Source organism: Chiloscyllium punctatum, chromosome 16, assembly GCF_047496795.1.
Source record: "Chiloscyllium punctatum isolate Juve2018m chromosome 16, sChiPun1.3, whole genome shotgun sequence".
Classification (NCBI taxonomy): Eukaryota; Metazoa; Chordata; class Chondrichthyes; order Orectolobiformes; family Hemiscylliidae; genus Chiloscyllium; species Chiloscyllium punctatum.
Window position 1 is genome coordinate 27,277,741 of NC_092754.1, and position 12,386 is coordinate 27,290,126.

Here is a 12,386-nt window from a genome sequence, read left to right on the forward strand (position 1 = left end):
ATTGCAGCAAATTGTGGGGAGAAAGCAGAATTAACATTTTGAGTTCTGATGAAGACTCACTGAACCCAAAACGATGCTGAGTTTCGCCAGCAGTTTCTGTTTTTGGGTATTTGTGAGTCGTTTTTTTTGCAGACTAACTTTCAGCAACCCGATTGGATTCTACAAGACACAGGATGAAAATCAGAATGTGTTAAACAATTGCATTTTCCTAATGACATTAGGGAAGGTGTGAATTTTCCAGCAGAAACCGCTCGTAATTATGTCATCTGTCCACTGGATGGCAGGGCTAATTCAGTTGAGTTTATTTTGTTAGAATATTATTTGTCACATTTTTAATTTCCTTCACTGCCCCCCCCCTGCTTTCAGAACCTGCTGTAGAACTACTAGGACAAAATAGGACTTGACACTGAATGCAGAAGAGATAGTAATTGTTCATGGAAATGTAATGGCTGCATTTCCTGGAGACTTGTCTGCAATGTACACATGGAGAAGGAAAGAATGCCCAGGCGAAGTTCCATCTCCAAATTCAATGAAATAAAAGCAGAAACTCCTAAGCAACATAACAGATTTTCAGCTGAAGGAAAATCAAGCAATCAAACAGTATTATGTTTTTATTGGAATCCTGCATTGCTAAAATGTCCTTATTCTTTCAGATGCCAGCATATACAGTATAAGATTCTCAAGGTTCATGTATTCCTTTTTATCTGTTACAGCCCTAATAGCATAAGAATTCACTCCATTAAAATCTTACATAAATAAGTGAGTGTGATAACACATTAGATGTATCTGGAGTGAGTTTTGTGTTGTTAAATCAAATTAATACAAAAATACATACATTTATATCAATGTATTTCAATACCATAATGTGTCTTCCAGCCAAAGAAGTACATTTGTAAGGTAGTCATTATTGAGAATGTGAAACACTGTTATCACACAAGATAGTTAGAGAAGTAGGTTTTTAAAAAAGACTAAAATTACCTCTTCTGATTAAGCACAGAATTTATCCAATTAACGAATTTCATAAATGCAGTGGTGCAAATTATCCAGTGGTCACCTGTGTAAGTACTTGTCTATTTTGCAGCAACAGCTCATCCCAGGCAGCAGGAATTAAAATTGGTTGATCTGATCCGGTATAGAGAATGACGTGAAACGCACTGATGGTCAATGTCTCAAAAAGTCTGTCGTCAATCCCATCAGCATAACCTTCGCCTGTAAATGTAGTAAGCCAGGGACATGGCACCCAGCAGGAGTAACATTCCACAGCAAGCTCGGAAGACAGTATGTTCAGGCTCTTCCTTCTTAGCAAAACGCTCTATGAAACCAGACTGAGGAAAAAAGAAAGAAGCACAGTTCTCGTGTGAAGAAATCGTTGATTTATATTATTACCTTATCATGTGATACAAGAATGCCTCAACCTGTGCAGCAAAACAGCAATGAAATGAATGACCAGTTCTTCATGCTGTTAATGCAAGAAAGATTATTAACCAGGAGAATTCTATTGTCATTTTCAAACAATTGTCATTTGGGAGCTTTGTGTTCACTAATTTAGCCCTGCCTGTGTTTCTATGTTTTAAAATTCAATAATTATTTACATATTGCACCCACTTCTCTCGAGTCGAGTAAAGTTGGATTCGGGTGATTGTGAACAAGGAAGTTTGCGTATGTGTTGAACTCTTGTTCTGTCTGTACCTGGCGCAGCCGACATTTTACCATTCAATGAGGTATTTTAGAAACTTTACCCACCCATTTTATCAATGGGCGAAGTGTAACATTTGCAGTTTGTTTGAGGTGAGCCACCGAGTGTGCAGGGAAGCTGGATTTCATTCATAAGTAAGGAGGTCACGTAATAAAAAGCTGGATTCTTAGAAATTGAGACACTAGTTGTTGCTTTTCTAACATAGTGCCATAGAATGGTTACAACACAGAAGATGGCAATTTGACCTGTGGTATCCAAACTGACTACCTGAAAAAACAATCCTACTTCCAACCTTTTTTCATGTGACTTTTCTAATTATTTTCTATGCAAATAATTATCCAATTTCCTTTTGAAAACCGTGATTGAATCTGTCACATTCCCAGGCAATGCAATCTAGATCACAATCACTCGCTACACAAAAAGATTTTCCTCCTGGTCCTTTTGCCACTCACGTCAATCTTGTATCCTCTGTTCTCAATCATTCCACCAATAGGAACTGCTTCTCCATCCAGCCCCTTCAAGATTTTGAAAACCTGTATCAAATCTCTCAATCTTCTGGAATGGTCTCCTTTAATCTATCCACACAAGTGAAAGTTCTTCATTTCTAGAATCATTTTAATCTTTAAAAAATGATGTGAAGGCAGTAGAAATTTAAGTATGTATCCAGTTTTAGATACAGGTCACCAGCTGAAGCCAATGTGTTACAAAGGTTCACCATAATTTATTTGATTTTGAACCCCATGCCTCCATTTACTAAGCCCAGTATCCCATATGCTTTATTAACCATTTTCTGAACCTGCTCTTCTACTTTCATTGATTTTTGCAAATGTATGGCAGGTATCTTTGCTTTTACACTTCCAGCAGAATTATATTCTTTATATTGTCTCCTTTTTCTACTTCCAAAGATATCCCTTTACTTCTTTAAAATTCATCACTACATGGCTGCCTATTCCATCAATCTTTTATATAATCGTTTAAAGTTTGCCACTACCTTCCTCACAGTCCACATTACTTTCAGTTTGAGGTTAGCTACAAATTTTGAAATTGTGGTCTGTCACCAAAGACAATGTAATTAATATAAATCAAGAAAAGCAGTGGCCCATTATAGCTTCCTCTGATCCAAAAAGCATCTATTCACTACAACTCTCTACTTCCCTGTCACTCAGCCAGCTTTGTATCCAAGCTGCCACTGTCCCCTTTTATTCAAGGGCTTTCCTAACTTACCAGTAACATTAAAGCAAGTGGAGTAAATCAGAGAGTGTTTCAGTGTGAGGTGAGGGTTATTAGATTCCCTAAAAAGCCCCAGCAAGTCCACACTGACCCTCCGAAGAGTCACCCATCCATACCCATTCCCCTATCCTATATTTACCCCTGACTAATTCACCCAACACTATGGGCAATTTAGCATAGCCAATTCACCTGACCTGCACATCTTTGGATTGTGGGACGAAACCAGAGCACCTGGAGGGGACCCGTGCAGACACAGGGAGAATGTGCAAACTCCACACAGACAATCACCCAAGGCAGGAATCAAACCTGGGTCCCTGGTGCTGTGAGGCAGCAATGCTAACCACTGTGCCGCCCATGTCGGGGAGTGTTACAGTGAAGGATGTTGATAATAGGAGTTCTACAATGAGGATGTGTTCTGCAGTTTTCTCTCTTTGTTCAATGTTAATCTTCCTCAATGTCTTCAGTCAATGTTTTTATTTGTATTTTTATTAAATGGTTGTGAGGGCAGGATATACTCAAGAACTTAGAGTGCTGAAAGATCCATGAAGTGGGTTACAGTTTGTTAAAGGATGCAATTAAGATGATGAATGAGATTACAATTATCGATTAATTTATCTGGTGTATAGTTAGTTTAGTTATAGTTGTTTGGGGCATGATTGAGGAGTGATCATGTCTGTATGTTGCTGTATGTTACCTTTTGAGAGCATTCACCTTTAAAGACGTCATGTACTGTGTGTATACAATGTTGTGACACTTCCTGACCAGTTAGTTTGTTATGACCGTGCAACCTGTACGCACAAATCAATTGGTTTGCTATAATGTCTGCTTCATAGCTTATGTGTTTTACTGTTTAAAATAAACTAACCAATGAAGTTAATCAATCCATGACAATCCCTGATAGCTAGACCATTATCAGTAAAATGAACTATGTCTGTTTGAATCTATTTTTGATGGGATAAATGTTTTGGCATATCTCAATTGATAAACAAGCCAAGTATAAAATAACCACTTTGAAAGGCGAAAAATGCAAAAACATAACTTGACCAATGATGGCTCGATATGTCACTACTGGCACAAGGTATCAAACAGGTTCTGTTACTGAAAAAAAAGTAACCCAAACCAAAAAAAAGGGTTGTGTCTGTTTGGGTACAGATAATTATAAGTCATGCAGTGTGTGGAATGTCACATTGTTTGGAGTCAGACTGAATCAAGGTGAAGGAACATATTACACTTTTCATTATTTATTTGCTAAATACAAGTAACAATAAATCATTCCATTAAATTCAATTCAAATTCCAGCCTGGAGGCAAATCAAATCACGAACACACTGATTGGTGCAGCTTCTCAGAACCTCATTGTTGCTAGACGGTAAGCTACATGATGATTTAAACAATATGATTCCATCAGAGCCACTGAATGAGAGCTATTTATTTCAGTGATACTTACCCATCCTCCCTTTTCTTTAATATGTGGACACACTTTTCTCTCCACGTACTGACCCACATTGAATTCCAGCTCCTCGAGCACAGACTCCATGCCATTTGCCTGGCAGTGTTTGGCCAGCTGCCCTGCCAGGACATAAATGGAAAGTATCCCACTCCAGGTAAGCTCCTTCTTTTGCCAAGGTTTCTCTGGTTGGAAATGCTCATCCAACAACTTGAATAAGTAATCACAGGCGTCATCAGAACAAACTTCCCTGAAAATCCGGGGCCATCGCTTAAAGAAGATGGGATATTTCTCCAGGAGATCATCGCCTGCATGTCTCAGGGCTGCTGAAGCCTTGCTAGGAGCTGGTTTTGATGTCCTTCCAGTCACATACCTGATGTAATCCTGTGACATTACATAGGCCTCCTTCACCACATGATCATTGCTTTGTTCTGATTTCATTTGAAGTGGCCACGGCCTGTGAAATCTGTTTGGTAGCTGAGCTACACTGCTGTTTTGATGGCATTGGCCTCTCATATATCAGAAGGCAGCTTACAGCATCTAAAAATAACTGGTACAGCATCAGGGTAACCACGCCAGGGATTTAACCTGGCTAAATATCACTGCCAATATTCAGAAATACCATGAGCAGAGTTTTCAGTGATAAGAAATTCAAAACAATCAAGCTACTACATTGATTGTATTTCTTATCTGCTTTACTGGATAATTTTGAAAAGTGCATAGTGACAAACTGAGAAAATGTGAAATTTTGGAACACCAACAGGAGGCAGCGTGGGATCTTCCTTTAGTTCAAAAGCTAAACTTCCACACGACACTGCCGCTCGCTCCTCCCATTCCCTCACATTGCACTGCTTACCTCAGTGACCCCTGCTGGCATGCATGCGAGTGTACAGAGAGGATTGGACTCGGAATATTCTGCTGACTCTCCAAGTTTAGGCTGAAATGTAGGGAATGGTCACTTGGCCAAGAGTCTGGGAGGTGCCATTCCTCAGGGGATCGGCTTGAGTCAGCAAGAAAATGTCGAGATAATTTCATACTTTATTAAATGAATGGTTTTAATTCTGTCAGAAATATGGGACTGTCACGAGTGGAATGCAACTAGACAGGATTAGATTGCCTGATCATTATCAGGTTTCCTGTATAAGGCATCAACATCATCCCACAAAGAACGATGAGATAATTTACTAATCAAGAAATATTTATCAGGCAAATGAAGAGCTCTTGTTCGGAATGTCAACTCTCCTGCTCCTCAGATGTTGCCTGACTGGCTGTGCTTTTCCAGCACCACACTTTTCGACTCTGATCTCCAGCATCTGCAGTTCTCACTTTCTCCAAGACAGTTGCCTGTTGGTCTTTTAGATCCATTTAAAAGGCAAATAGCATTTTGAGTTAATTTCTCATCTTAAAGATGGCACCTACAACAATACAACATTCCCCCAGCACTGCAGTGAAGTAATTAATTACTCACATCCCAAGAACTGAAATCAAATCCATGTACTTCTGATTTAGGAGTGACTGCTGCTATTGATAAGAGACGTAAATAGAACAGTCACAAATAAGTCCCAGAAATAATGTAAGCAACAATTCAATGCTAAAATGTGAGACTTCGGGATAATTTAAGATGAGTCATAGGATATTCTTTATGTCTGTTTATCTTGTGTAATCTCTTTGCTTTTCCTTTGTCTGTGCATGCCTGTCATGGTTCACAGTGAATTATATTTTAAAAGTAGCTTTTATTAACTGCAACAGAGCCCAGCTGCTATGCCTATGTAAGGAAGATATTACAAGCATAAATAAGATCCTCAGTTTCTTGGGACAGATTTTAGATTTTCAATTTTTTCCTCATTGAGGATAATGTCACCAACAGAAAGATAGAATTAAAAAGTCCTTGGTTGGAACTGTAGAGGTCAGCACCCAAAGGTGCTAGGCGATAAGTGTTTTTTGGAGGACATAGAGTTTTGGCTAAGCTGTGATATAAGGATATATCCTTCGTCATTTCTGCCACCTCCAAACAGACCCCACCACCAAGAATATATTTCCCTCCTCTCCCCTATCAGCGTTCCAAAAAGACCACTCTCTCCACGACTCCCTCATCAGGTCCACACCCCCCACCAACCCAACCTCCACTCCCGGCACCTTCCCCTGCAACCGCAAGAAATGCAAAACTTGCGCCCACACCTCCCCCCTCACTTCCCTCCAAGGCCCCAAGGGATCCTTCCATATCCGTCACAAATTCACCTGCACCTCCACACACATCATTTACTGTATCCGTTGCACCCGATGTGGCGTCCTCTACATTGGGGAGACAGGCCGCCTATTTGCGGAACATTTCAGAGAACACCTCTGGGACACCCGCACCAACCAACCCAACCGCCCTGTGGCTGAACACTTTAACTCCCCCTCCCACTCCACCAAGGACATGCAGGTCCTTGGCCTCCTCCATCACCAGACCATGGCAACACGATGCCTGGAGGAAGAGCACCTCATCTTCTGTCTAGGAACCCTCCAACCACAAGGGATGAATGCAGATTTCTCCAGCTTCTTCATTTCCCCTCCCCCACCTTATCTCAGTCCCAACCCTCAGACTCAGCACCGCCTTCTTGACCTGCAATCTTCTTCCCAACCTCTCCACCCCCACCCCCTCTCAGGCCTATCACTCTCACCTTAACCTCCTTCCACCTATCGCATTCCCAACGCCCCTCCCCCAAGTCCCTTCTCCCTGCCTTTTATCTTAGTCTGCTTGGCACACCTTCCTCATTCCTGAAGAAGGGCTTATGCCCGAAACGTTGATTCTCCTGCTGCTTGGATGCTGCCTGACCTACTGCGCTTTTCCAGCAACACATTTTTCAGCTCTGATCTCCAGCATCTGCAGTCCTCACTTTCTCCTATAAGGATATATCACACATCACAGCAAAAGCAAACATCACCACAGTTAGAGACAGCATTGAAGGGCAAACAGTGTCAGGGACTGCACAATACCATGAATGAAGGGCTTTTGACCTAAACGTCGATTCTCCTGCTCCTCGGATGCTGCCTGACCTGCTGTGTCTTTTCAACACCACATTCTTGACTCAAATCTCCAGCACCTGAAGTCCTCACTTTCGCCCTGCTAATGAGAAGTCTCATGTAGCTTTTAAACACTGACAGTGTTAGTAGGGGGTAAAGCACAACAAGGTCAACAGGTCTCCCAAGCGAGACAACCACCCTGCTGACACCAGCACACCCAAGTGGGGCTTAACTCTAAAGGAAAGACCATCATCAAAGTCTTTCAGCCAAAGTTAAATGTGGGCCTGTTCAGTTATCACACCCTCCCGCTACCTTGGATATTTGTAAATGTAGTTTTGTGTAAACAAGAAATGCTTTGGGTTTTTTTGTTCTACATATGTAGTGATTGTGTACAGAATCAAACTGCCCTAGCGACAATGTATTCATATTAAAATTTTAAGAATAAAGTATGGTTTTGCAATAAGAAAACTCAAAATGGCTCTTAACTCATAGGTTCAAAAAAAGGAGAGTTAGGCAGAAAGGAACAGTAAGCATTAGAAATTAAAGGATCACAGGGAGGATCCTAGGGAATGGAGGGAGGAAACCAGGATGCAGACCAGAAAATCACATTGATCGGGGCAATTTGGGCAAGGAAAGGTGGGAGCTGTATGTTTGGGTTGGGGAACATCATAGGACGTTTAGGTGAACTAGGCAGGGAGAAAGAGTGGATAAATTAAATAAAGGGTGATGTAAGGGTCAGGTCAGGCACAGGGATCCGGATAAGAGTGGGATGGGGGGAATATCATGGAGAAGAGTGAAAGGGTGGGTGGTCACAGTGAGGACCTAAAATCTGGAATTAGACCGTTGTCAGGAGTAACCATTTTATGCATGGTTTTAATAACCACAAAATGGCTTCTTAATGCAAAGTAACATAACAAAGTGGGTTCAGGCTGCAAATTAACACTGTGTTTAAAATGGCTTCTCACCCTGCTAAAACCTGCATTCCTGCCTTGCTGAGCTAGCTGAATCAAAAGGTAAAGCAAACAATGGAGCCTTCACAGGATGGAATTAACTAAGCTAGATAAGACATTACTAACCATCCTAGCTAACTTGAAATGCAGGTGGGAAGAGATAATGGGTGTTAAACAATTTTGTTTCCCAGGAAATATCATTGAGTTAACCTGCTAACCATTATGTCATTATGGATTTACTCTCCAATTAAGGATGTACTACTTCTTAAGAAACATATAAAAATTGCCTTTGTTCCAAGTGAAATTGCGCAGTTTTCTCCAAGGAATACAGAAGCTTTTAACATCCATGTTGCTGGACAAACCTGTACCCGGCTGTTACTCATGCAAGTGTGAAGTCTTGTTGAAGCAGACCATACTCCTGTTATTTATTTGACTGATCACAGAACTGAGAGGCCCCTCCCGGGGGTTGAGATTAAAGAACAGAGGGTATGCCAGTGGAAGGGAGAAGGCCATCTACAGTGAAGAAAGTAGAGGGTGAGTGAAACAAATAAAAAGTTGATAACAACCATCTCTCTCCTAAACTTTCTCCTAAAGAACCTCTCAGAGAGAATGCATGGTTCCAATTGGTGGATCCCTAGATTTTTTTTTTAGATTACTTACAGTGTGGAAACAGGCCCTTCGGCCCAACAAGTCCACACCGCCCCGCCAAAGCGCAACCCACCCATACTCCTACATTTACCCCTTACCTAACACTATGGGCAATTTAGCATAGCCAATTCCCCTAACCTGCACATCTTTGGACTGTGGGAGGAAACCGGAGCACCCGGAGGAAACCCACGCAGATACGGCGAGAATGTGCAAACTCTACAGTCAGTCGCCTGAGGCGGGAATTGAACCCGGGTCTCTGGCGCTGTGAGGCAGCAGTGCTAACCACTGTGCCTCCGTGCTGCCCATCTGTTTCACATGTTCCTGCATAGGACAAACACATCCAAATGAGGGAATTGAAACAGAAACTGAAAGATAGCAATGTGTGAGCACTTGGTTAAGGGCTTCACACTGAAGGGAAGCACTTACCACAGGATGAACTCTTACAGCTTTCATCACCAACATCCCAACCATGTCCCATGATTTATTTAACTCTGAAAAGAAGGACACCAAGATTTCCCAACTGTAGTGATGGTGATTGGATGGGGGAGGAGGGAGCATTATTCCTCATATAGCCATTCAGAAGCATTCATAGGCTGTTTATCTAAAAGTTAAGGACATGGAGATGAAACGTTCTACAGGTTATAGATTCTAAGGTTGTAGGCCAGGAGATAATGAAGCCCTGAATAGTCACATTGAGCTAATATCTGCATGCATGGAAAGTAAAGACCAAGGCTACAAAAATCTTGTGCATGCAGAATAAGGAAGAGGAAATCCTAGTATACCTCCAAAAGGCATGGCTAATGACACCAGTGTGAAAGCTTCTGACTGATGGTGAAATGCACAACAATGCTGCCCATTTATCCATTCGGGACATAATTGAATGGAAAATTCTTCTTCTGAAGGTGCAATTCCAATGTTTAGACCACTCAGGAGGAGCAACTCACCACACAATTTCCAGATTAGTGATTGTTTGCTGTGCCCTGCACAGCCTTACTCTGTGCTGAAAATGTGTTGCTGGAAAAGCGCAGCAGGTCAGGCAGCATCCAAGGAGCAGGGGAATCGACGTTTCGGGCATGAGCCCTTCTTCAGGAATGTCTGTGACAGGGTGAGAACTTAGAAGAGAGGGAGATGCACCAGTAACCTATCTCTACAAGCAATGTTGAAGAGCAGTCTGACGGAGATGCTGAGGGAGACAAAGCTGATGATGTGACAGCTGAGGAAAGCAGGAAAGTAGTGAGACAAAGTAGACAGACCTGAGAGAACCTGAAAGCGGCTAGATTTTGCATTGACAGAAATGAATAATAAGAACTCTAAGCCAATTATGCTGCAAAGGAACCCCTGTTCTCAAGAATGCTTTTGTTGTACCTTTAAAACATTAAGATACTTTGCTTGACACTAATTATAATTAACTAATTCCCTTGGCAACAATAACATCCTAGGCAGAAGTGGGTACTGCAGATGCTGGAGATTAGAGTCAAGATTAGAGTGGTGCTGGACATTCTGGACAAAAGCCCTTCATCAGGATGCTGATTAAGGGATTTTGGCCGAAACCAATTTTCCTGCTCCTCAGATGCTGCCTGACCTGCTGTGTTTTTCCAGCACCACTCTAATCTTAACAATTACATCCTGTTCAGTTTCTGATCACAGCATCAATATGGAGTTATGCATGTTTATATGTGAAGTGTGACTCAAACCACAATTTGCAAGAATCAGTCATCCATTACAGAGATGTCAAGGGGCTAAATGAATCTGATCGACTCCAGAAACTCAAACAAAAATCAATTTTTAAGTTTCCACTTTCCGGACTTCATGTTTCTCATAGAGGACAGAATAGATAACAGCCTCAGCATCCTTTGCAGTAGTCCATGTGTCATACATGTGAGTGTGTATAGTGATCAGCACACCTGAAGGTAGTCTACAAGGAAAACATAAATATTCTGAAGCTTTCGAAGTGAATTTGCCACAGGACCGCTGTACCAAATGTGATGATATCAAGTATCAGGTTCTAGAGGAGGCTGATACCCATGCACCCACTGTCTCTTCAGTGTTCTTTAAACTTTCTTGTCATACTAACAAAGGGAAGGTGATGCAACAGGGACCCTCTGGCATGTCCTGAGGTAATAATCCCTGAGTGCCTGCTTGTCACACCTCCTCCCTGCCAATGCGCAATGACACCTCTCTCATTCCTTGAGGGGATGAGCATCGGAGAAGAGGTCAAGGTCCTCCAGCCACCTCTCACCCATACAGTAAATGAATGTATCTGAGGCTTGGGTGACAGAGTGAAGGTTCCTGTGCATATCTGGCAAACACTGATTGTTCTGTTTGGATTGGCTCACCACAGCTTCCTCTACCTGTTACACGCAGGCAGCATGTACACTCGCATTCTGAATCTTCCTGCCCTTCCGCCTGTAAAATTGAATGTTTTGCCCATGCATGCGAACATAATGTGCTGAGGAGAATGTAATCGCACCCAAAAATCTGAAGCAGAAGCAAGCACTACCTTTGAATAAAGGGAGATAAAGAAAGAAAAAGAAGTCAGTCTGACCTGGCATTGGCCGGACAGATTGGTCAAATCTGGAAAGATTTTCAAAAAGATAGGATTTTGACCTGGTTCGGAGGACAGAAATATGAAGACAGGGAAAGCATTACGCATTGTAGATTACCTATTGAAGGTCACATTCATTTAGATGAGGCCGAAACCTGAAAACGTACAGTCTCAATACTGATCTTCAAAATCCTGAGCAGGTTGGATAGAATATATACAAAGAAACTGTTCTTTTTAAAATTAATTTGTAGGATGTGGGCATGGCCTGGATTTATTGTCCATCTCTAGCTGCCCTTGATAAAGTGGTGCTAAGCTATCTTCTTGCTGCAGTCCATCTGCTGTGGATTGACCCACAATGCCAATAGTGAGGGAATTTCAGGATTTTGACCCAGTGACAGTAAAGGAACTCTGATTCCTAGGACGCCCAACCAGTGGGTTCAGATTACTGCCACTTTTCTCCAAAACATGTACAATCCAAGTTAGATTGGAAGCAGCAGTGACACCATTTTTGCTCCCTCTGCCTACCACCTACATATCTCACTGAATTCCAGACAAGAACAACAGATGAGATTCCAAAACATTTTCAGTAAAAAAAGCCACATTCAAATGATCAAGTTAACATCTGGAAACCAAACCAATCTATGAATCTGCAGCCAGTGGCAGCTCTTTACAATTTGAACTAGTCAGTCCTTCATAAGGTTGTAGCACACACCACTCTGGAAACCAGCATCAGTCTGCTAACAGAGTGGGAACTGCCACCTGCATATGCCAGGCTTCAGGAAAAAGCTCAGGATCTTCTGGGATGCATCAGCAGCCACTCTGGTCCAGGAGCAGGTGTTCATTAGGCTTGTTTCAGTACCTTTGC

The 12,386-nt window shown here is 41.9% G+C and overlaps 1 protein-coding gene across 1 annotated transcript; it reads right to left on the reverse strand.

Annotated features, from left to right (window-relative positions):
• Window positions 1–598: 598 nt before the first annotated feature.
• Window positions 599–5,259, reverse strand: bcl2l16 (BCL2 like 16). The gene is made up of 2 exons (XM_072586578.1): window positions 4,373–5,259; window positions 599–1,325 (listed from the first exon to the last, which is right to left on the reverse strand). Exons 1-2 carry the CDS (start codon window positions 4,886–4,888, stop codon window positions 1,194–1,196), a joined length of 648 nt encoding a protein of 215 aa, XP_072442679.1. The 5' UTR covers window positions 4,889–5,259; the 3' UTR covers window positions 599–1,193.
• Window positions 5,260–12,386: the final 7,127 nt, after the last annotated feature.